This window comes from Loxodonta africana, chromosome 3, assembly GCF_030014295.1.
Source record: "Loxodonta africana isolate mLoxAfr1 chromosome 3, mLoxAfr1.hap2, whole genome shotgun sequence".
Classification (NCBI taxonomy): Eukaryota; Metazoa; Chordata; class Mammalia; order Proboscidea; family Elephantidae; genus Loxodonta; species Loxodonta africana.
This window is the reverse complement of record NC_087344.1, coordinates 7293593-7318448: the sequence shown is the minus strand read 5'-3', so window position 1 is coordinate 7318448 and position 24856 is coordinate 7293593. Positions and strand designations below refer to the sequence as shown.

At 42.8% G+C, this 24856-nt stretch overlaps 1 protein-coding gene across 4 annotated transcripts in view; it reads left to right on the top strand.

Moving 5' to 3' along the window:
- PLIN3 (perilipin 3) overlaps positions 1-23468 on the top strand; it is a 39485-nt gene extending 16017 nt beyond the window's left edge. For 3 of the 4 annotated variants that reach the window (XM_010601042.3, XM_023540704.2, XM_064280334.1), the window contains 3 exons: positions 416-615; positions 1863-1988; positions 22608-23468. In XM_010601042.3, coding sequence (XP_010599344.1) covers positions 416-615; positions 1863-1988; positions 22608-22952 — 671 coding nt within the window. In that variant the 3' untranslated portion in view covers positions 22953-23468. The remainder of the gene's footprint in view (positions 1-415; positions 616-1862; positions 1989-22607) is intronic. The other variant, XM_023540705.2, reaches the window with a different exon arrangement.
- The last annotated feature ends 1388 nt before the right edge of the window (positions 23469-24856 follow it).

The following is a 24856-nucleotide window of genomic DNA, read 5'->3' as shown; positions in this document are numbered from 1 at the left end:
GATCTAGTTCCCGTCCTTCCTATTGTGCAGTTGGGGAAAACTCAGGCCCAAGGCTTCACAGCTTGTGAGCAGCAGATGGTTGTTTTCGAGGACTGTCGTGTCGATTTGGACTCACAGCAACTCCCCGTGTAAGACAGTAGAGCTTTCGCATAGTAGAGCTGCCTCTAGGGTGTAATCTTTATGAGAGCAGGTTACCAGGCCTTTCTTCTGTGGGGCCACCAGCTGGCTTTGAACCGCCAACCTTTCAGATAGCAGCCAAGCCCTGAATCGTTTGCACTGCCAGGGCTCCTTCTGAGCAGCAGAACCAGGGCATAAACTTGGGCAGTGCTATTCCAGAGGCTGCATGCGGGGGGCACCTGAGCTGCCCTCCTCACGTGCTAAACTTTTTGTGGTTTTTCTCCTCCCGCCCTTGCAGCTGGCATTGCCACCTCCCTGGAGGGCTTCGACATGGCCTCGGTGCAGCAGCAGCGGCAGGAGCAGAGCTACTTTGTGCGCCTGGGTTCTCTGTCATCGCGACTGCGCCAGCACGCCTACCAGCACTCCCTGAGCAAGCTGCAGCACACCAAGCAGAGGGCTCAGGAAGCGCTGCTGCAGCTGTCACAAACGCTCAGCCTGGTGAGGCCCCACTGCAGCCAGGGGTGCAGGGACAGGTTATCAGTCAGTGTCTGCTGTGTGACAAATAGCCCCAGAACTTAAAATGACAGCAATTTACTTCTCGCAGTGCTGCGGGTTGGCTCGAGGCTGGGCATCTCCATAGGCTCTCCTCCTCCAACAGGCTAGCTGAGGTTTTTTCACGTGGTAGCAGCGGCGGCAGCGGCAGCTTAAGGGTTTCAGGTGCAGTAAGAGCAAACAAGTTGCTATGCACACGCGATTTTAAGTCTCTGCTTGTGTCTCATTTGTCCATGTCCCACTGGCCGAGTCAGGTTACAAGGGTGGAGAAATTGATCTGTAGGAGGAGGTACAGAGTATTTGTGGCCAGCTTCTTTGCAACGACCACACATGGCATGAGTGAGTTGGTGATTAAACCAAAGCCCACAGAGCCCACCATTTCACCACAGCTATGGGGGAGCCCTGGTGGCACAGTGGTTAAGAGCTCAGCTGCAAACCAAAAGGTCAGCAGTTCAAATCTACCAGCCGCTCCTTGGAAACTCTATGGGGCAGTTCTACTCCGTGCTATAGGGTTGTTATGAGTAGGTACCAAATCGACAGCACCTAACAAATGCAAAAAATGGAAAACCTAAAGATCCCTGGTGGTGCAACAGTTAAGCTCTCTTCCGCTAACTGAAAGGTTGGCAGTTCGAACCCACCCAGTGGCTCCATGGAAGAAGAGACCTGGCGATCTGCTCCCATAAAGATCACAGCCTAGAAAACCCTATTGGGCAGTTCTACTCTGTCACTTGGGGCCGCTATGAGTCAGAATTGACTCGACGGCACCCAACAACAACAAAAGGAAAACCTGTTTGAAAACAGTGACCATCCCTCTTTTCCCTTTCTAGGCCATCTCATGAAACCAAACCAAACCCGTTGCCATCAAGCCAATCCAACTCAACGCGATCCCCCCATGTATGTCAGAGTAGAATTGTGCTCCATAGGGTTTTCTTGGCTGTGATCTTTATGGAAGTAGATCGACAGGCCTTTCTTTCGTGGCACCACTGGGTGGGTTCTAACCTCCAACTTTTAGGTTAGCAGTTGAGCTCAAATTATTTGTACCACACAGAGACCCAGACAGTCTCATAAGTCAGATACAAGAAGGACTTCCCAGCCTCCTTCGGGAATCCTACCTCTTCTGGGGCATGTGGGGTCTCTGCTTGCTTTAAAGAAGTGCTAATAGGAGCCCCCTCTGCTGCTGTCTCCTGCTCCAGATGGAAACTGTCAAGCACGGAGTAGATCAGAAGCTGCTGGAGGGTCAGGAGAAGCTACACCAGATGTGGCTCAGCTGGAACCAGAAGCAGCTCGAGGGGACCAAGAAGGACCCAGTCAAGCCAGAGGTATTCCCCGGGGTTAGCAGAGGGGGTAGTTGGGGCTTCTACCTTCACTCTCCAGGCCTCTGCTTACTGGCCCACCTACCTGGAATGCTTTCCCTAGCCTCACCTCTTGGTAACTGTCTTGAGAATCCAGTGACACCTCCTCCAGGAAGCCTGTCTTGATTTCTACTCTTTGTGGGTGTTGCTTCTGAACCGCGGGACACTTCATAGTGACGTGAATCAGACTCCAGGCAGTTTTTTTTGGTTTTTGTTTTTGTGGTGGAAATGGGCGCAATAAAACATACACCAATTCAACAATTTCTACCAGTACAATTCAGTAACATTGATTCCATTCTTCAAGTTATACAACCATTCTTGCTCTCCTTTTCCAAGTCGTTTCATCACCATGAACATAAACGCATTGCCCCCTAAGCAAAAACTCCCCCCTCCCCCTCCCTGAGGCAATTAAGAATATATATATTGTATTTTTTTGTTTGTTTTTGTTAAGAATGTACACCAGCAGAACCTAGACCATAACAACAATTTCTACACGTACGATTTTGTACATTGGTTACATCCTTCAAGTTGTGTCACTGTTCTCACCCTCCTTTTCCAAATTGTTCCTCCCCGTTAACGTAAACCCACGCCCCACCAAGTTCCCTATCTAATCTTTCGAGTTGCTGTTGTCAATTTGATCCCATATAGTTCTTTAGATATCTATATTATTAATAGGCTTTTATATTTGTCTGTTTTTAGTAATATTCATTACTTTTCTTCAACATTTGTCTTTTTTGTAATGTTAACCAAGTAATACATGCAACCAAAACCAAACCAGTTGCCGTGGACTCTACTCCAACACACGGCAAACCCACGTGTGTCAGAGTAGAACTGTGCTCCATGGGGTTTTCTTTCTTTCTTTTTTTTTTTTTTAATAATTTTTATTGTGTTTTAAGTGAAAGTTTACAAATCAAGTCAGTCTGTCACATATAAGCTTATATACACCTTACTCCATACTCCCATTTACTCTTCCCCTAATGAGTCAGCCTGCTCCCTTCCTCCAGTCTCTGCTTTCGTGACCGTTTTGCCAGTTTCTAACCCTCTCTGCCCTCCCATCTCCCCTCCAGACAGGAGATGCCAACACAGTCTCAAGTGTCCACCTGATACAAGTAGCTCACTCTTCATCAGCATCTCTCTCCAACCCACTGTCCAGTCCCTTCCATGTCTGATGAGTAGTCTTCGGGAATGGTTCCTGTCCTCGGCTGACAGAAGGTCTGGGGACCATGACCTCCAGGATTCTTCTAGTCTCAGTCAGACCATTAAGTCTGGTCTTCTTATGAGAATTTGGGGTCTGCATCCCACTGTTCTCCTGCTCCCTCAGGGGTTCTCTGTTGTGCTCCCTGTCAGGGCAGTCATCAGTTGTGTCCGGGCACCATCTAGTTCTTCTGGTCTCAGGATGATGTAAGTCTCTAGTTCATGTGGCCCTTTCTGTCTCTTGGGCTCATAGTTATCGTGTGACCTTGGTGTTCTTCATTCTCCTTTGATCCAGGTGGGTTGAGACCAATTGATGCATCTTGGATGGCCGCTTGTTAGCATTTAAGACCCCAGACGCCACAGTTCAAAGTGGGATGCAGAATGTTTTCATAATAGAGTTTATTATGCCGATTGACTTACAAGTCCCCTTAAGCCATAGTCCCCAAACTCCCACCCTGGCTCCGCTGACCTTCGAAGCATTCAGTTTATCCTGGAAACTTCTTTGCTTTCGGTCCAGTCCAGTTGAGCTGACCTTCCCTGTATTGAGTATTGTCCTTCCCTTCACCTAGAGTAGTTCTTGTCTACTAACTAATCAGTAAATAACCCTCTCCCACCCTCCCTCCCTCCCTCCTCTCGTAACCACAAAAGAGTGCGTTCTTCTCAGTTTATACTATTTCTCAAGAACTTATAATAGTGGTCTTATACAGTATTTGCCCTTTTGCATCTGACTAATTTCATTCAGCATAATGCCTTCCAGGTTCCTCCATGTTATGAAATGTTTCACAGATTCGTCACTGTTCTTTATCGATGCGTAGTATTCCACTGTGTGAATATACCATAATTTATTTAACCATTCATCTGTTGATGGACACCTTGGTTGCTTCCAGCTTTTTGCTATTGTAAACAGTGCTGCAATAAACATGGGTGTGCATATATCTGTTCATGTAAAGGCTCTTATTTCTCTAGGGTATATTCCAAGGAGTGGGATTTCTGGGTTGTATGGTAGTTCTATTTCTAACTTTTTAAGAAAATGCCAGATAGATTTCCAAAGTGGATGTACGGTTTTACATTCCCACCAGCAGTGTATAAGAGTTCCAATCTCTCCACAGCCCCTCCAACATTTATTATTTTGTGTTTTTTGGATTAATGCCAGCCTTGTTGGAGTGAGATGAAACCTCATCGTAGTTTTAATTTGCATTTCTCAATGATCAAGAGCATTTTCTCATGTGTCTGTTAGCTGCCTGAATATCTTCTTTAGTGAAGTGCGTGTTCATATCCTTTGCCCACTTCTTGATTGGGTTGTTTGTCTTTTTGTGGTTGAGTTTTAACAGAATCATACAGATTTCGGAGATCAGGCTCTGGTCGGAGATGTCATACCTGAAAATTCTTTCCCAGTCTGTAGGCAGTCTTTTTACTCTTTTGGTGAAGTCTTTAGATGAGCATAGGTGTTTAATTTTTAGGAGCTCCCAGTTATCTGGTTTCTCTTTGTCATTTTTGGTAATTTTTTGTATTCTGTTTATGCCTTGTTTTAGGGCTCCTAACGTTGTCCCTATTTTTTCTTCCATGATCTTTATTGTTTTAGTCTTTATGTTTAGGTCTTTGATCCACTTGGAGTTAGTTTTTGTGCATGGTGTGAGGTATGGGTCCTGTTTCATTTTTTTGCAAATGGATATCCAGTTATGCCAGCACCATTTGTTAAAAAGACTATCTTTTCCCCAATTAACTGACACTGGGCCATTGTCAAATATCAGCTGCTCATATGTGGATGGATTTATATCTGGGTTCTCAATTCTGTTCCATTGGTCTATGTGCCTGTTGTTGTACCAGTACCAGGCTGTTTTGACTACTGTGGCTGTATAATAGGTTCTGAGATCAGGTAGAGTGAGGCCTCCCCCTTTCTTCTTCTTTTTCAGTAATGCTTTACTTATCCGGGGCTTCTTTCCCTTTCATATGAAGTTGGTGATTTGTTTCTCCATGACTTTAAAAAATGTCATTGGAATTTGGATCGGAAGTGCATTGTATGTGTAGATGGCTTTTGGTAGAATAGACATTTTTCCTATGTTAAGTCTTCCTATCCATGAGCAAGTTATGTTTTTCCACTGAAGGAGGTCCTTTTTAGTTTCTTGCACTAGTACTTTGTAGTTTTCCTAGTATAGGTCTTTTACGTCTTTGGTAAGATTTATTCCTAAGTATTTTATCTTCTTGGGGGCTACTGTGAATGGTATTGATTTGGTGATTTCCTCTTCGATGTTCTTTTTGTTGATGTAGAGGAATCCAAGTGATTTTTGTACGTTTATCTTGTAGCCTGAGACTCTGCCGAACTCTTCTACTAGTTTCAGTAGTTTTCTGGAGGATTCCTTAGGGTTTTCTGTGTATAAGATCATGTCATCTACAAATAGAGATAATTTTACTTCTTCCTTGGCAATCTGGATGCCCTTTATTTCTTTGTCTAGCCTAATTGCTCTGGCTAGGACCTCTAGCACAATGTTGAATAAGAGCGGTGATAAAGGGCATCCTTGTCTGGTTCCCGTTCTCAAGGGAAATGCTTTCAGGCTCTCTCCATTTAGAGTGATGTTGGCTGTTGGCTTTGTATAGATGCCCTTTATTATGCTGAGGAATTTTCCTTCAATTCCTATTTTGCTGAGAGTTTTTATCATGAATGGGTGTTGGACTTTGTCAAATGCCTTTTCTGCATCAATTGATAAGATCATGTGGTTTTTGTCTTTTGTTTTATTTATATAGTGGATTACATTAATGGTTTTTCTGATATTAAACCAGCCTTGCATACCTGGTATAAATCCCACTTGGTCGTGGTGGATTATTTTTTTGATATGTTGTTGAATTCTATTGGCTAGAATTTTGTTGAGGATTTTTGCATCTATGTTCATGAGGGATATAGGTCTGTAATTTTCTTTTCTTGTTGTGTCTTTACCTGGTTTTGGTATCAGGGAAATGGGGCTTCATAGAATGAGTTAGGTAGTATTCCATCATTTTCTATGCTTTGAAATACCTTTAGTAGTAGTGGTGTTAACTCTTCTCTGAAAGTTTGGTAGAACTCTGCAGTGAAGCCTTCCGGGCCAGGGCTTTTTTTGTTGGGAGTTTTTTTATTACTTTATCAATCTCTTATTTTGTTATGGGTCTATTTAGTTGTTCTACTTCTGATTGTGTTAGTTGAGGTAGGTAGTGTTTTTCTAGGAATTCATCCATTTCTTCTAGGTTTGCAAATTTGTTAGAGTACAATTTTTCGTAATAATCTGATATGATTCTTTTAATTTCAGTTGGGTCTGTTGTGATATGGCCCATCTCGTCTCTTATTTGGGTTATTTGTTTCCTTTCCTGTATTTCTTTAGTCAGTCTGGCCAATGTTTTATCAATTTTGTTAATTTTTTCAAAGAACCAGCTTTTGGCTTTGCTAGTTCTTTCAATTGTTTTTCTGTTCTCTATTTCATTTAGTTCAGCTCTAATTTTTATTATTTGTTTTCTTCTGGTGCCTGATGGATTCTTTTGTTGCTCGCTTTCTATTTGTTCAAGTTGTAGGGACAGTTCTCTGATTTTGGCTCTTTCTTCTTTTTGTATGTGTGCATTTATCGATATAAATTGACCTCTGAGCACTGCTTTTGCTGTGTCCCAGAGATTTTGATAGGAAGTGTTTTCATTCTCGTTGCATTCTATGAATTTCCTTATTCCCTCCTTAATGTCTTCTATAACCCAGTCTTTTTTGAGCAGGGTATTGTTCAGTTTCCAAGTGTTTGATTTCTTTTCCCTGATTTTTCTGTTATTGATTTCCACTTTTATGGCCTTGTGGTCTGAGAAGATGCTTTGTACTATTTTGATGTTTTGGATTCTGCAAAGGTTTGTTTTATGACCTAATATGTGATCTAGTCTAGAGAATGTTCCATGTGCACTAGAAAAAAAAAGTATACTTTGCAGCAGTTGGGTGGAGTGTTCTGTATAAGTCAATGAGGTCAAGTTGGTTGATTGTTGTAATTAGGTCTTCCGTGTCTCTGTTGAGCTTCTTACTGGAAGTCCTGTCCTTCTCCTAGAGTGGTGTGTTGAAGTCTCCTGCTATAATTGTGGAGGTGTCCATCTCACTTTTCAGTTCTGTTAAAGTTTGTTATATGTATCTTGCAGCCCTGTCACTGGGTGCATAAATATTGAATATGGTTATGTCTTCCTGGTCAATTGTCCCTTTAATCATTATGTAGTGTCCTTTTTCATCCTTTGTGGTGGATTTAAGTCTAAAGTCTATTTTGTCAGAAACTAATATTGCTACTCCTGCTTTTTTTGGTTGTTGTTTGCTTGATATATTTTTTTCCATCCTTTGAGTTTTAGTTTGTTTGTGTCTCTAAGTCTAAGGCGTGTCTCTTGTAGGTAGCATATAGACAGCTCGTGTTTCTTTATCCAGTCTGAGACTCTCTGTCTCTTTATTGGTGCATTTAGTCCATTTACATTCAGTGTAATTATAGATAAGAATGTGTTTAGTGCTGTCATTTTAATGGCTTTTTATGTGTGTTGTTGACAATTTCATTTTTCCACTTACTTTTTTGTGCTGAGACATTTTTCTTTGTAAATCGTGTGTTCCTCATTTTCATAGCAGTCTAATTTATGTTTGCTGAGTCGTTATGTTTTTCTTGGTTTTTATTTTGAGTTATGGAATTGTTAGACCTCTTTGTGGTTACCTTAATATTTAACCCTATTTTCCTAAGTAAAAACCTAACTTGTATTGTCCTATATTGCCTTGTTTTCCTCTCCATATAGCAGTTCTATGCCTCCTGTATTTAGTCCCTCTTTTTGATTATTGTGATCTTTTACATAATGACCTCAATGATTCCCCGTTTTGAGCATTATTTTCTTTTTAAAATTAATCTTAATTTGTTTTTGTGATTTCCCTATTTGAGTTGATATCAGGATGTTCTGTTCTGTGACCTTGTGTTGTGTTATCTGATGTTATTGATTTTCTGACCAATTTCCTTTAGTATTTCTTGTAGCTTTGGTTTGGTTTTTGCAAATTCTCTAAGCTTGTGTTTATCTGTAAATGTTTTAATTTCACCTTCATCTTTGAGAGAGAGTTTTGCTGGATAAATGATCCTTGGCTGGCAGTTTTTCTCCTTCAGTGCTCTCTATACGTCATCCCATTGCCTTCTTGACTGCATGGTTTCTGCTGAGTAGTCTGAACTTATTCTTATTGATTCTTCTTTGTAGGAGACCTTTCTTTTATTCCTGGCTGCTTTTAAAATTTTCTCTCTATGTTTGGTTTTGGCTAGTTTGATGATAATATGTCTTGGTGATTTTCTTTTTGGATCAATCTTATATGGGGTTTGATGAGCATCTTGGATAGATATCCTTTCATCTTTCCTGCTTTCAGGAAAGTTTTCTGCTGACAGATCTTCAACTATTCTCTCTGTATTTTCCGTTATCCCTCCTTATTCTGGAACTCCAATCATACGGAAGTTATTCTTCTTGATAGAGTCCCACGTGATTCTTAGGGTTTCTTCTTCTTCTTTTCTTTTATGTGATTTTTCTTCAACTCTGTTGGTGTCAATTGCTTTATCCTCCACCTCCCCTACTCTGCATTCCAATGCCTCGATTCTGCTCCTCTGACTTCCTATTGAGTTGTCTAATTCTGTAATTTTACTGTTAATCTTTTGGATTTCTGAATGCTGTCTGTCTATGGATTCTTGTAGCTTCTTAATTTTTCCACTATGTTTTTGAATAATCTTTTTGATTTCTTCAATTGCTTTATCAGTGCGTTCCTTGGCTTTTTCTGTAGATTGCCTTATTTCATTTTTGAGGTCATCCCTGATGTCTTGAAGCATTCTGTAAATTATTTTTTTATATTCTGCATCTGGCAATTCCAGGATTTTATCTTCATTTGGGAAAGATTTTGATTCTTTAATTTGGGGAGTTGTAGAAGCAATCATGGTCTGCTTCTTTATGCGGTTTGATATCGACTGCTGTCTCCGAGCCATCTATAAGATATTGTAATGATTTATTTTATATCTGCTCACTGAGTCTTATCTTGTTTTGTTTTCTTTCAGTATATGTAGATGGGCTACTAGATTGCACTGTCTTGATTGTTGTAGGCTTTGAATCACTTATGCCCTCTTACCAGCTGGTTTGGGACGTTACCAGAAATATAAGCCTAAGAGTCCATTCACTATTCTTGAGTAGAATCTGATTTTGGGTCACCAAATGTGTGGGATAGACTGTTACCTATTCACTTAGAGGAGTAGTGGTGATAGTTGTGTGCACCAGATTCTAGTAGCAGCAGGGGGTCACATTCCAGGGGGGGCAGGATGCTGACAGGCTTCCCCCAAGTGCCAGTGAGGTAGGTGTGTCTCTATTCCTAAAGCACTTTGGTGGGTGGGCTCTGCAGCTGTACCTTAGGCACCCAATGCATGTATCTCTACAGATTGGTAGATGTCACTATCCTCAGACCCCTATGGCAGGAGGTTAGGTGGTTTGGGTGGAGCTTCAGCCCTCAGTTCCCCCTTGTGGGTCAGTGAAGGCTCAGTTTACCAGGTAGAAATGTCAGACCTGGGAAACTTGTCTTTCCAGTAATCCGCTAAAACAATTACAGTCAGATCACTATCAGAATTGCCTTTGCATTATAATAGCCACCTTGTTCCCTGTAGGGATGAAAGCCCAAGACTGTGGATCTCATATGCTTGGCTGGAGCTGGTTCTGTATTTTTAGTCCAATTTCGGGAAGTCAGGGAAGGATTCTTGGTCCCTGGGTTTTTTGTAGCTGCTTCTCTCAGGCCAGAAGAATGGGTTAGGAAAAGACAAAACAAACAAACAAACAAAAAACCCGCAGAGCACTTCACTCTCTGGCCCAGGAAATTCCAATGTTAATGAAGCCACCTGGGAAGGGGAGGGGTGGGATCAGATAGATAGGAGAGAGTAGCACCCGAGAATATAGACAAAGTTACTTATCTTACTTGGTGAGGACTGTTTTTTCTGAGATTCCTGGGGGCATGTAGCCTGTGTGTGCTGGCTGGGTCAGGATTGCGCCTGGGGGTCAGGCCCACGTCCTTTGCTTGTGCTGTCTCAGAAGCCGTGGTCAGTTCCTCCGCTCCCAGTCCAAAGCCCAGCGCCACGGTTCCCCAGCTGGGACGCTGCACTCCAGGCTCCAAAACCAGTCGTTGCCTCCCTGTGACTTCTCCTACTGTCAGCCGCGTCGCTGCACTACCTGCGTTCACTGGCGGGGCTTCCCCCGAGGTCACTTCAGGGGGCTAGGGCTACGTCCCATGTTTGCGCCGTCTCAGGATGCCATGCTCAGCCCCCCTGCGCCCAGTCCAAAGCCCAGCGCCAAGGTTTTCTGACTAGGACGCTGGCTCCAGGCACTGAAAGCAGTCGCTGCTTCCCCATGGTTGCTTGTTCGTTCTCTCATTAGCCCCGTTAGTGTGCAGCCTGCTTGCGCTGGCTCACTCTACAGAGGTTACCCTGGGGGCTAGAGGTTAGGGCTGTGTCCCGTGCCTGCCCTGCCTCAGCAAGCCGCAGTCAGCACCACCACTCGGTACCAGGGAACCGCGAGGGCTCAAGGCCGTGGGGTGGGTCGCGGGATCTAGAAGCGGTCGCTGGTTCAGGGCGCAGCTTTTTGCTCACCTATCACTCAGATCAACTCTTTAGATCTGTGTTTGGTGGTCAGGGTTCGTAGATTGTCAGGTATGTGATTGATTCACTGTTTTTCCGAGTCTTTGTTGCAAGAGGGATCCGAGGTAGCATCTACCTAGTCAGCCATCTTGGCCCCACCTCTTTCTCTTTCTTTCTTGTGATTTATTTTGTTGTTGTTGTTGTTGAGACTATACACAGCAGTACGTACACCAATTCAGCAATTTCTGCACATAGTGTTCAGCAATATTAATCACATTCTTCAAGTTGTGTAACCATTCTCACCTTCTTTTTCCGAATTTCTCTCCCACCCCCATGAACATAAACTGGCTGTCCCCTAAGCTTCCTATCCAATTTTTGAAGTTGTTATTGTCAGCTTGATCTCTGTCTTAATTATCTAGTACTGCTAGAACAGAAATATCACAAGTGGATGGCTTTAACAAAGAGAAATTCATTCTCTCACAGTCTAGGAGGCTAGAAGTCTGAATTCAGGGTGCCAGCTCCAGGGGAAGGCTTTCTGTCTCTGTCCATTCTGGGGGAAGATCCTTGTCATCAGTCTTCCCCTGGTCTAGGGGCTTCTCTGCACAGGGACCCTGGGTCCAAAGGACATCCTCTGCTCCTGACTCTTCATTCTTGATGGTAGGAGGTCCTCCCTGTCTCTGCTGGATTCTCTTGTATCTCAGAAGAAATTGGCTCAGTACACAACCTAATCCTGTAGATTGAGTCCTGCCTAATTAACAAAATTGGCTCTAATCCTGCCTCATTAACATCCTAGAGGTAGGATTTACAGCACATAGGAAAATCACATCAGATGGCAAAATGGTGGACACTCACACAATACTGGGAATCATGGCTTAGCCAAGTGGACACACATTTTGGGGGGGCACAATTCCATCCATAACAATTCCATATAAACAGATCATAAAAGACCACGATGCTCAAGGGAGACATTCTTTACTGGTTAAGAAAAATTAATGTTTGGTTTGAAGACTTCAAGGGATATTTGTGGTTTAAGGTTTAAAGATGATCTCAGGACAGGTTTCAGGGGCTCACCCAGGCTCCTTGAGGCAAATTTTTACATGTCTCAATTTGCTAAATTCCAAGCCACATCTCCTTTATCTTGAATCTCGAATTCTTTCCTGTGCCAGCGTTCCATCAAAGCCTCTGTGCTCACCCACCTGGGTTTTTGAAACAACTTCTTCTTCTTCTTCTTTTTTATTGTACTTTAGATGAAAGTTTACACAGAAAACTGGCTTCTTATTAAACAATTAATATGCATACTGTTTTATGACATTGGTTGTCAACACCATGACATATCAACACTCTCTCCTTCTTGACCTTGGGTTCCCCATTTACTGGCTTTACTGTCTCCTGCCTTCTCGTCCTTGCCCCGGGGATTGGTATGCCCATTTGGTCTCATTTTGTTTTATGGGCCCGTCTCATCTTTGGCTGGTGGGCAAACCTCAGGAGTGACTTCATTACTGTGCTATAAGGGTGTCCAGGGACCATACTCTCGGGGCTTCTCCAGTCTCTGTCAGTCTAGTAAGTCTGGTCTTTTTTTTTTTTTTTTTTTGAGGTAAAATTTTGTTCTGCATTTTTCTCCAGCTCTCCAGCTCTGTCTGGGACCCTGTATTGTGGTCCCCATCAGAGCAGTCAGTGGTGGTAGCTGGGCACCATCTAGTTGTACTGGACTCAGCCTGGTGGAGGCTTTGGTAGTTGTGGTCCATTAGTCCTTTGGACTCACCTTTTCTTTTGAATGACTTCTAATGAACCTTCTCTTTCTGCTTCCAGTCTGTCCCAAGCATCAGCCTCTCATGTCCTGGTTTGACAGCTTTTTCCACCTATACTGCCACTCAGCCTTTCATTAAATCAACATCTTATTCCTCATTTTGGATGATACTCCCTTAAGGTCAAGTCCATGCTAACACCATAGATTCTCAGCTTAACCTCTCAGGTCCTTGGTTTCCTCTGCTGTAGGGTGATTAAGATTACACAAGTTAAATGTGTGTACACATGTTCATAGCAGCACTATTCACAATAGCCAGAAAGCAGAAACAACCCGAATGTCCATCAATGGACAAGTGGATAAACAAAATGTAGTCCATCTATACAATGGAATATTATTCAGCCAGAAAGAGCCCCGATACATGCTACAATGTGGCTGGAGCTTGGAAACATTATGCTGAGTCAAAGTGCCAATCACAAAAAGGACAAATATTGTGTGATTCCATTTATATTTTATCTAGAACAGACAAACTCATCAAAGCAGGAAGTTGATTAGTAGTTGCCTAGGGATTGGAGGCAGAGAGGGAAGAATGGAGGGGTGGAGGGAGACTGCTAATGGATCCAAGGCTTCTTTTGGGAATGCTGAAACTGTTCCGGAATTAGATAGTGGTGATGGTTGCATAACCTTGTGAATTTACTAAAACACACTGAATTATACACTAAAAAGGTGAACTGAAGGTACGTCAAATATATCTCTGTTTTTAAAAGATTAACTGAATTGATATGCAAAGCACATAGTAAGGGCTACAAAAGCGATGTTTAAAAAATAATGTGATATCTTTATAAATACAAAACTGTTCAGTGTGCAGACCTGAGCCACCTGTCTCCAATGCCCCCACCCGCGGAGGACAGCAGCAGGAAGAACCTTTCAAATAAGCAAAGCAGATCTGAACTCACCTATGTCAACACCTCCCTGCCACTCAACAGGTTCAAGTCCAAAGCCCTCAGCTGATAGAACTCTGGGCAAAGTCTTACCTCCCAGCCCCCTCTTATCTCTCTCCAGGGGAATTTTGAAAGCCCTGATCTCAACTGCGTTCTTGCCCAACAGCTTACTACTTCCACCTAGAAAGTTCTTCCCAACTTTCTCCACCTGGCTAGTGCTTCTTTTCTTCCTTCCCTTCCTTCCTTCTTTCCCCTTTCTTCCCTTCCCTCCCTCCCTTCCTTCCTTCCTTCCTTTTTAAATAACAGCTTTACCTGTATCTGTTACTGCAGCGTCAATTCAGAGTCATAGTGACCCTATAGGACAAAGTAGAACTGCCCCATAGAGTTTCCAAGGAGCGCCTGGTGGAGTCAAACTGTTGACCTTTTGGTTACCAGCTGTAGCACTTAACCACTATGCCACCAGAGTTTCCAAATAACAGCTTTATTGAGACATAATTCACACACCATACAATTTACCCATTTAAAGTATACGATTCATTGGTTTTTAGTAGATTCACAGGATTATGTGACCACCACCTCAATCAGTGTTGAACATTTTTCTCATGCCAAAAAGAAACCCCTTGGTTAGGCCTTTAACTGTCACTCCTTGTTCTTCCTTCTCCTCCACCTCTGTTGTTGTTGGGTGCCATCAAATTGATTTCAACTCATAAGGACTCCATGTGACCGAGTAGAACTACTCTATAAGATTTCCTAGGCTGTAATCTTTATGGGAACAGATTGCCAGGTCTTTCTCCCAAGGAGCCGCTAGGTGGATTTGAACTGCCAGTGTTTTTTTTTTTTTTTTTTAATTAATTTTTATTAAGCTTCAAGTGAACGTTTACCATTCCAATCAGTCTTTCACATGGAAGTTTACATACATCTTACTCCCTTCTCCCACTTGCTCTCCCCCTGTTGAGTCAGCCCTTTCAGTCTCTCGTTTCACGCCAATTTGCCATCTTCCCTCTCTCTCTATCTTCCCATCCCCCCTCCAGTCAAGAGTTGCCAACACACTCTCCAGTGTCCACCTGATTTAATTAGCTCACTCTTCATCAGCATCTCTCTCCTCCCCACAGACCAGTCCTTTTCATGCCTGATGATTTGTCTTCGGGGATGGTTCCTGTCCTGTGCCATCAGAAGTTCTGGGGAGCATTGTCTCTGGGATTCCTCTAGTCGCAGTCATACCATTAAGTCTGGTCTTTTTATGAGAATTTGGGGTCTGTATCCCATTGGTCTCCTGCTCCCTCAGGAGTTGTCTGTTGTGCTCCCTGACAGGGCAGACATCGATTGTGGCCGGGCACCAACTAGTTCTTCTGGTCTCAGGATAATGTAGGTCTCTGGTTCATGTGGCCCTTTCTGTCTCTTGGGTTCTTAGTTGTTGTGTGACCTTGGTGTTCTTCCTTTGCCTTTGCTCCAGGTGGGTTGAGACCAATTGATGTATCTTAGATGGCCGCTTGTTGGCATTTAGGACCCCAGACGCCACATTTCAAAGTGGGATGCAGCATGTTTTCATAATAGAATTGTTTTGCCCATTGACTTAGAAGTCCCCTCAGACCATGTTCCCCAGACCCCAGCCCCTGCTCGGCTGACCTTTGAAGCTTTCATTTTATCCCGGAAACCTCTTTGCTTTTAGTCCAGTCCAATTAGACTGACCTTCCTTGTATTGAGTGTTGTCTTTCCCTTCACCCAAAGCAGTTCTTATCTACAGATTGATCAATAAAAAGCCCTCTCCCTCCCTCCCTCCCTCCCCCCTTTGTAACCACAAAAGTATGTGTTCTTCTCCGTTTTTTCTATTTCTCAAGATCTTATAATAGTGGTCTTATACAATACCTGTCCTTTTGCCTCTGACTCATTTCGCTCAGCATAATGCCTTCCAGGTTCCTCCATGTTATGAAATGTTTCAGAGATTCGTCACTGTTCTTTATCGATGCGTAGTATTCCATTGTGTGAATATACCACAATTTATTTACCCATTCATCCGTTGATGGACATCTTGGTTGCTTCCAGCTTTTTGCTATTGTAAACAGAGCTGCAATAAACATGGGTGTGCATATATCTGTTTGTGTGAAGGCTCTTGTATCTCTAGGCTATATTCCAAGGAGTGGGATTTCTGGGTTGTATGGTAGTTCTATTTCTAACTGTTTAAGATAACGTCAGATGGATTTCCAAAGTGGTTGTCCCATTTTACAATCCCACCAGCAGTGTATGAGAGTTCCAATCTCTCCGCAGCCTCTCCAACATTTATTATTTTGTGTTTTTTGGATTAATGCCAGTCTAGTTGGTGTGAGATGGAATCTCATCATAGTTTTAATTTGCATATCTCTAATGGCTAATGATCGAGAGCATTTTCTCATGTGTCTGTTAGCTGCCTGAATATCTTCTTTAGTGAAACGTCTGTTCATATCCTTTGCCCACTTCTTGATTGGGTTGTTTGTCTTTTTGTGGTTGAGTTTTGACAGAATCATGTAGATTTTAGAGATCAGGCGCTGGTCTGAGATGTCATAGCTGAAAATTCTTTCCCAGTCTGTAGGTGGTCTTTTTACTCTTTTGGTGAAGTCTTTAGATGAGCATAGGTGTTTGATTTTTAGGAGCTCCCAGTTATCTGGTTTCTCTTCGTCATTTTTGGTAATGTTTTGTATTCTGTTTATGCCCTTTATTAGGGCTCCTAGGGTTGTCCCTATTTTTTCTTCCATGATCTTTATTGTTTTAGTCTTTCTGTTTAGGTCTTTGATCCACTTGGAGTTAGTTTTTGTGCATGGTGTGAGGTATGGGTCCTGTTTCATTCTTTTGGAAATGGATATCCAGTTATGCCAGCACCATTTGTTAAAAAGACTATCATTTCCCCACTTGACTGACACTGGTCCTTTGTCAAATATCAGCTGCTCATATGTGGGTGGATTTATATCTGGGTTCTCAATTCTGTTCCATTGGTCTATGTGCCTGTTGTTGTACCAGTACCAGGCTGTTTTGACTACTGTGGCTGTATAATAGGTTCTGAAATCAGGTAGAGTGAGGCCTCCCACTTTCTTCTTCTTTTTCAGTAATGCTTTGCTTATCCGGGGGTTCTTTCCCTTCCATATGAAGTTGGTGATTTGTTTCTCTATCCCCTTAAAATATGACATTGGTATTTGGATTGGAAGTGCGTTATATGTATAGATGGCTTTTGGTAGGATAGACATTTTTACTATGTTAAGTCTTCCTATCCATGAGCAGGGTATGTTTTTCCACTTAAGTATGTCCTTTTGAATTTCTTGTAGCAGAGTTTTATAGTTTTCTTTGTATAGGTCTTTTACATCCTTGGTAAGATATATTCCTAAGTATTTTATCTTCTTGGGGGCTACTGTGAATGGTATTGATTTGGTTATTTCCTCTTCGGTGTTCTTTTTGTTGATGTAGAGGAATCCAGGTGATTTTTGTATGTTTATTTTATAACCTGAGACTCTTCCAAACTCTTCTATTAGTTTCAGTAGTTTTCTGGAGGATTCCTTAGGGTTTTCCATGTATACGATCATGTCATCTGCAAATAGTGATAGCTTTACTTCCTCCTTGCCAATCTGGATACCCTTTATTTCTTTGTCTAGCCTAATTGCCCTGGCTAGGACTTCAAGTACGATGTTGAATAAGAGTGGTGATAAAGGGCATCCTTGTCTGGTTCCCGTTCTCAAGGGAAATGCTTTCAGGTTCTCTCCATTTGGAGTGATATTGGCTGTTGGCTTTGCATAGATGCCCTTTATTATGTTGAGGAATTTTCCTTCAATTCCTATTTTGGTCAGAGTTTTTATCATAAATGGGTGTTGGACTTTGTCAAATGCCTTTTCTGCATCTATTGATAAGATCATGTGGTTTTTATCTTTTGTTTTATTTATGTGATGGATTACATTAATGGTTTTTCTGATATTAAACCAGCCGTGCATACCTGGTATAAATCCCACTTGATCAGGGTGAATTATTTTTTTGATGTGTTGTTGGGTTCTATTGGCTAGAATTTTGTTGAGGATTTTTGCATCTATGTTCATGAGGGATATAGGTCTAAAATTTTCTTTTTTTGTAATGTCTTTACCTGGTTTTGGTATCAGGGAGACGGTAGCTTCATAGAATGAGCTGGGTAGTATTCCGTCTTTTTCTATGCTTTGAAATACCTTCAGTAGTAGTGGTGTAAAGTCTTCTCTGAAGGTTTGGTAGAACTCTGCAGTGAAGCCGTCTGGGCCAGGAACTTTTTTGTTGGAAGTTTTTTGATTACCGTTTCAATCTCTTTTTTTGTTATAGGTCTATTTAGTTGTTCTACTTCTGAATGTGTTAGTTTAGGTAGGTAGTATTTTTCCAAGAATTTATCCATTTCTTCTAGGTTTTCAAATTTGCTAGAGTACAATTTTACGTAGTAATCTGAAATGATTCTTTTAATTTCGTTTGGCTCTGTTGTGATGTGGTCCTTCTCGTTTCTTATGTGGGTTATTTGTTTCCTTTCCTGTTTTTCTTTAGTCAGTCTAGCCAATGGTTTATCAATTTTGTTAATTTTTTCAAAGAACCAGCTTTTGGCTTTGTTAATTCTTTCAATTGTTTTTCTGTTCTCTAATTCATTTAGTTCAGCTCTAATTTTTATTATTTGTTTTCTTCTGGTGCCTGATGGGTTCTTTTGTTGCTCACTTTCTATTTGTTCAAGTTGTCGGGAGAGTTCTCTGATTTGGGCTCTTTCTTCTTTTTGTATGTGTGCATTTATCGATATAAATTGGCCTCTGAGCACTGCTTTTGCTGTGTCCCAGAGGTTTGGATAGGAAGTATTTTCATTCTCTTTGCTTTCTAAGAATTTCCTTATTCCCTCCTTGATGTCTTCTATAACCCAGTCTTTTTTCAGGAGAGTATTGTTCAGTTTCCAAGTATTTGATTTCTTTTCCCTAGTTTTTCTGTTATTGATTTCTAGCTTCATTGCATTGTGGTCTGAGAAGATGCTTTGTAATATTTCGAAGTTCTGGATTCTGCAAAGATTTGTTTTATGACCTAATATGTGGTCTATTCTAGAGAATGTTCCATGTGCACTAGAAAAAAAAGTGTATTTTGCAGCAGTTGGGTGGAGTGTTCTGTATAAGTCAATGAGGTCAAGTTGGTTGATTGTTGTAATTAGGTCTTCCGTGTCTCTATTGAGCTTCTTACTGGATGTCCTGTCCTTCTCCGAAAGTGGTGTGTTGAAGTCTCGTACTATAATTGTGGAGGTGTCTATCTCACTTTTCAGTTCTGTTAAAATTTGATTTATGTATCTTGCAGCCCTGTCACTGGGTGCATAAATATTTAGTATGGTTATATCTTCCTGATCAATTGTCCCTTTAATCATTATGTAGTGTCCTTCTTTATCCTTTGTGGTGGATTTAAGTCTAAAGTCTATTTTGTCAGAAATTAATATTGCTACTCCTGCTTTTTTTGGTTGTTGTTTGCTTGATATATTTTTTTCCATCCTTTGAGTTTTAGTTTGTGTCTCTAAGCCTAAGGTGTGTCTCTTGTAGGCAGCATATAGACGGATCGTGTTTCTTTATCCAGTCTGAGACTCTCTGTCTGTGTATTGGTGCACTTAGTCCATTTACATTCAGCGTAATTATAGATAAGAATGTGTTTAGTGCTGTCATTTTGATGCCTTTTTATGTGTGTTGTTGACAATTTCATTTTTCCACTTACTTTTTTGTGCTGAGACGTTTTTCTTAGTAAATTGTGAGATCCTCATTTTCGTAGTGTTTGACTTTATGTTTGTTGAGTCGTTACGTTTTTCTTGGCTTTTATCTTGAGTTATGGAATTGTTAGACCTCTTTGTGGTTACCTTATTATTTACCCCTATTTTTCTAAGTTAAAACCTAACTTGTATTGTCCTATATCGCCTTGTATCCCTCTCCATATGGCAGTTCTATGCCACCTGTATTTAGTCCCCCTTTTTGATTATTGTGATCTTTTACGTATTGACTTCAATAATTCCCTGTTATGAGCATTTTTTTTTAATTAATCTTGATTTGCTTTTGTGATTTCCCTATTTGAGTTGATATCAGGATGTTCTGTTTTGTGACCTTGAGTTGTGCTGGTATCTGATATTATTGGTTTTCTGACCAAACAATTTCCTTTTTTTTTTTTTTTTTATTTCTTGTAGCTTTTGTTTGGTTTTTGCAAATACTCTAAGCTTGTGTCTATCTGTAAATATCTTAATTTCTCCTTCATATTTCAGAGAGAGTTTTGCTGGATATATGATCCTTGGCTGGCAGTTTTTCTCCTTCAGTGCTCTGTATACGTCGTCTCATTGCCTTCTTGCCTGCATGGTTTCTGCTGAGTAGTCTGAACTTATTCTTATTGATTCTCCCTTGAAGGAGACCTTTCTTTTCTCCCTGGCTGCTTTTAAAATTTCTCTTTATTTTTGGTTTTGGCAAGTTTGATGATAATATGTCTTGGTGTTTTTCTTTTTGGATCAGTCTTAAATGGGGTTCAATGAGCATCTTGGGTAGATATCCTTTCATCTTTCATGATGTCAGGGAAGTCTTCTGTCAGGAGTTCTTCAACTATTTTCTCTGTGTTTTCTGTCCTCCCTCCCTGTTCTGAGACTCCAATCACACTCAAGTTATCCTTCTTGATAGAGTCCCACATGATTCTTAGGGTTTCTTCATTTTTTTTAATTCTTTTATCTAATTTTTTTTTCAGCTATGTTGGTGTTAATCCCCTGGTCCTCCAGATGTCCCAGTCTGCATTCTAATTGCTCGAGTCTGCTCCTCTGACTTCCTATTGCGTTGTCTAATTCTGTAATTTTATTGTTAATCTTTTGGATTTCTACATGCTGTCTCTCTATGGATTCTTGCAACTTATTAATTTTTCCATTATGTTCTTGAATAATCTTTTTGAGTTCTTCAACTGTTTTATCAGTGTGTTCCTTGGCTTTTTCTGCAGTTTGCCTTATTTCGTTTCTGAGGTCATCCCTGATGTCTTGAAGCATTCTGTAAATTAGTTTTTTATATTCTGTATCTGATAATTCCAGGATTGTATCTTCATTTGGGAAAGATTTTGATTCTTTTGTTTGGGGGGTCGTAGAACCAGTCATGGTCTGCTTCTTTATGTGGTTTGATATGGACTGCTGTCTCCGAGCCATCACTAAGATATAAAAAAAAAAAAGATATAGTAGTGGTTTATTCTATAATTGCTCACTGAGTCTTATCTTGTTTTGTTTTCTTTCAATATACGTGGATGGGCTACTAGATTGTGCTGTCTTGTTTGTTGTAGCCCTTGACTTACTTATGACCTATTACCAGCTGGTTTGGGCTGTTTCCAGATATATATGCCTGAGTCTATTCACTATTCTTGAGTAGAATCTGATTTTGGGTCATCAAGTGTGTGCTGCACCCTAACACCTATCCACCTCGAGAAGTAGTGCTGATAGTTGTGTGCACCAGATTCTATTAGCAGCTGGGGTTCACCCTCCAGGGGGGGCAGGATGCTAACAGGCTTCCCCCAAGTGTCAGTGAGGTAGGTGTGTCTCTATTCCTATAGCACCTTGGTGGGAGGGCACTGCAGCTGTACCTTAGGCCCCCAATGCAAGTACCTCTACAGATTGGTAGGTGTCACCCTCCTTAGACCCCTAAGGCAAGAGGCTAGGTGGTCTGGGGGGAGCTTCAGCCCTCAGTTCCCTGTTGTGGGTCAGTTAGGGCTCTGTTGAATAAGCAGAGATATCAGACCTGGGAAACTTGTTTTTCCAGAAAATCCGCTAAAAAAAAAATGCAGTCAGATCCCTATCAGAACTGCCTTTGGATTATAACCGCCACCTTGTTCCCTGTAAGGATAAAAGTCCGAGATTTGGATCATATATGCTTGGTTGTAGCTGGTTCTGTGTTTTTAGTCCAATTAGGGATGGATTTTTGGTCCCTGGGTTTTTTGTGGTTCCTTCTTTCAGGCCGGAAGAGTGGGTTAGGAAAAGAGCAAAAAAAAAAAAAAAAGGGAAAAGCAAAGCCTCGGCGGAGCCGGAGCCATTCTCCCTCTGGCTCAGGAAATTCCAATGTTAATGAAGCCGCCTAGGAAGGGTGGGGGAGGGTTCAGAGAAACAGGAGAGTAGCAGCCTGGAATATAGCCAAAGTTGCTTATCTTGCTTGGAATGACTATTTTATCTGAGATTCCTGAGGGGCATGTCACCTATGTGTGCTGGCTGTGTGGAGATTGCCCCCGAGGGTCTGGCCCGCTGAAGCCGCGGTCAGATCCTCCGCTGCCAGTCCAAAGCCCAGCGTCAAGGTTCCCCAGCTGGGACGCTGCACTCCCGGCTCCAAAATCAGTTGCTGCCTCCCAGGGACTTCTCGTCCCGCCGGCCGCGTCGCCGCGCCACCTCCGCGGACCAGCTGGGCCCCTTCCAGGATTAGTTCAGGGGAGTAGGGCTGCGCCCCGTGCTTGGGCCGTGACAGCGCCCAGTCAAAAGCCCGGCGCCAAGGTTACCCAGCTGGGACGCTGCACTCCCAGCTCCAAAACCAGTCACTGCCTCCTGGGGACTTCTCCCACCAGCCGTGTCACCACGTTGCCCGCACGGACCGGCTTGGCCCCCTCCCAGGGTCAGTTCAGGTGGGTAGGGCTGCACCCCTTGTTTGTGCCGTCCCAAGATTTTGTGTTCAGCTCCCCTGGGCCCAGACCTAAGCCCGGTGCCAAGGTTACCTGACTGGGATGCTGGCTCCAGGCTCCGAAAACAGTCGCTGCTTCCCCGTATTTGTTCGTTCTCTGTCTCTAAATCCGTTTTTGTTGTTCAGGGTTCGTAGATTGTTATGTATGTGATCGATTCACTTGTTTTTCCAAGTCTTTGTTGCAAGAGGGATCTGAGGTAATCTACCTAGTCCGCCATCTTGGGCCCGCCTCCTGTGTTTAACTTTTTAAGGAAGCTCCAAACCATTTCCCACAGTGGTACTACCATTTTACAATCCCACCACCAATGGATGGGGAAAGAGCTGGTATTATTAACCCCCACGTTAGACCGCCTTGCTCTGGAAAGACTTTCCTGAAGGTCAGCTCCAGAACCCCTGCTTGCTTTTCCTCGGCTTCCAGGCCAGTGCCTCCAAACCTGATGGTCCTGACTCTCCCTCCCCAGCAGGTTGAGTCCCAGACGCTCACCATGTTCAGGGACACTGCCCAGCAACTGCAGGCCACCTGTGCCTCACTGGCATCCAGCCTCCAGGGCCTGCCCACCAACATCAAGGACAAGGCCCATCAGGCCCGCCGCCAGGTGGAGGACCTCCAGGCCACCTTCTCCGGCATCCACTCCTTCCAGGACCTGTCCAGTGCTGTCCTGACCCAAAGTCGTGAGCGAGTGGCCAAGGCCCGTGAAGCCCTTGATGAGATGGTCGAGTATGTGGCCCAGAACACTCCCATCATGTGGCTGGTGGGACCCTTCACCCCTGGGATCACTGAGAAAGCCCCAGAAGAGAAGAAGTAGAGAGAGGAGGGGGCTTGGGGGCTCCGTCCCTCCCTGGGGGGGGCAGCCACAGCGCTCGATTCTGACACCAGCAGGCCTTTTGGGAACCAGATTTTCTAACCACTCATCTCAGCTGCCAATGTGGAAAACTAAGGTCCTCAAAACTAAGACCCCACCCAACTCATCTCCCCTCACCCTCTCTGAGCTCAGAGGAAGCATGTTCTGAGCCTCCCCCTCTGTCAGCAATTAGGGTGAGATTTCCACATACCAGGTCCCCCCAAATTTTGTTTTGTAAAAATCAGGGGTATGGTTCTTATATTCTCCCTTTTCTGCATCAAGGCCCCAGGTATCAGCCTTAAGCTAATGGGACTTGGACTTCCCGTGTGAGAAGTGGGCCTCTGGGGGGAGGGGGAAGGTACAATGAAGCTGCTGAGACATATTCTACAGCAGAAGGAGGCAGGGGCCTGGCCAGCGTGTTCAAGTGCCTTGATGCTTCCTTCCAGTATTATCTTAATAAATTTTACTTGCAGCTAAGAACTTGTGTGTGTGTGTGTGTGTGTGTGTGTGTGTGTGTGTGTTTCCTAGACCTTTTGTAAAAAAGTACCACAAACTGGGTGGCTTATAAGAACAGAAATTTATTTTCTCTCAATTCTGGAGAGAATTCCTGGCAGTGTGAATAGTTAGGCACTTGGCTACTAACGGAGAAGTTGGCCGTTTGAGTCCACTTGGAGGTGCCTTGGATGAAAGTCCTGGTTGTTGACTCCCCAAAACTCAGCCTTTAAAAACCTTATAGGGCACAGTTCCACTCTGACTCACAAATGGAGTCGCCGTGAGTCGTAGTCGACTCGATGGCAACTGGTACTGGTTCAGTTCTGGAGGCTGGGAGCCCCGTTGATTCCTCCAGAGGGCTCTGAGGGAGGAACCGTTCCATGCGTCTCTCCTGGCTCCTGGTGACAGCTGACAATCCTCCTTGGTTTGTGGATCTATCTTCAGGTGGGCTTCTCACTTCTGTGTCTCTCCTCCTTTATAAGACACCACTTGGATGGGGTTAGGACCCATCCCACTCCAATATGACCTCAGGTTAACTGATAACATCTTCAAAGACCCTATTACCAAACACAGTCACATTCACAGGGGCTGGGAGTTAGGACTTCAACATATCTTTCCAGGAAATACAAAAAGGGAAGAAATAGGAGGAAGGACTATGAAACTGAGACCATGGGGGCAGAAAGAAGAAGAATATGAATGAGAAGGGAGAAGACAGCCCTACCATTCAACACCAAACCATTTGACAGTAATTGGATTAATCCAGACCTCTTCCCACCCCCATCCCTGGTGGTGCACTGGTTAAACACTCACCTGCTAATCAAGTGAGGGTCAAGTGATGTCAGCATCACAGTGGACCACTTGAAAATTCATGTTGATAATTTCTAGATGGCAAACAAACAGGATTCTGTAGCCAGAATATACTTCTAGGGTACAAAGCTAATGCTGAAAAATTATAAGAGGGAGTGGTTACTGTATTCTCCATCAGTCAGCTCTGTATATTGCTTTGTTTGCAAACTATTCAGTCTGAAATCATTGAATTCTCAATTTACTATGGATGCATTTAGTGATTGGTGTAACTTAATATGATTGAGGAACATGAAAACAGTTCAATTCGCAGAGGTTGTATGTTGTCATATTTAAACCAAAGACATGGTTTTGGCTTAACTCATGAACTGGACACACAAATTGATAAAGAATGTCAATATTGGAAAGTCCTTTTGCAACGCATTGTTGCTGTCATTGTAACGATCTCTGAATGCCGACCATCTTTTTGAGGGAGAAATGAAGGGTTTGGGTCCCCACAAAATGGAAATTTTGAGGATTTACTTGAACTTGTTGCTCAGTTTTTTCCATTTTTAGCAGGTAACATCTCAAAA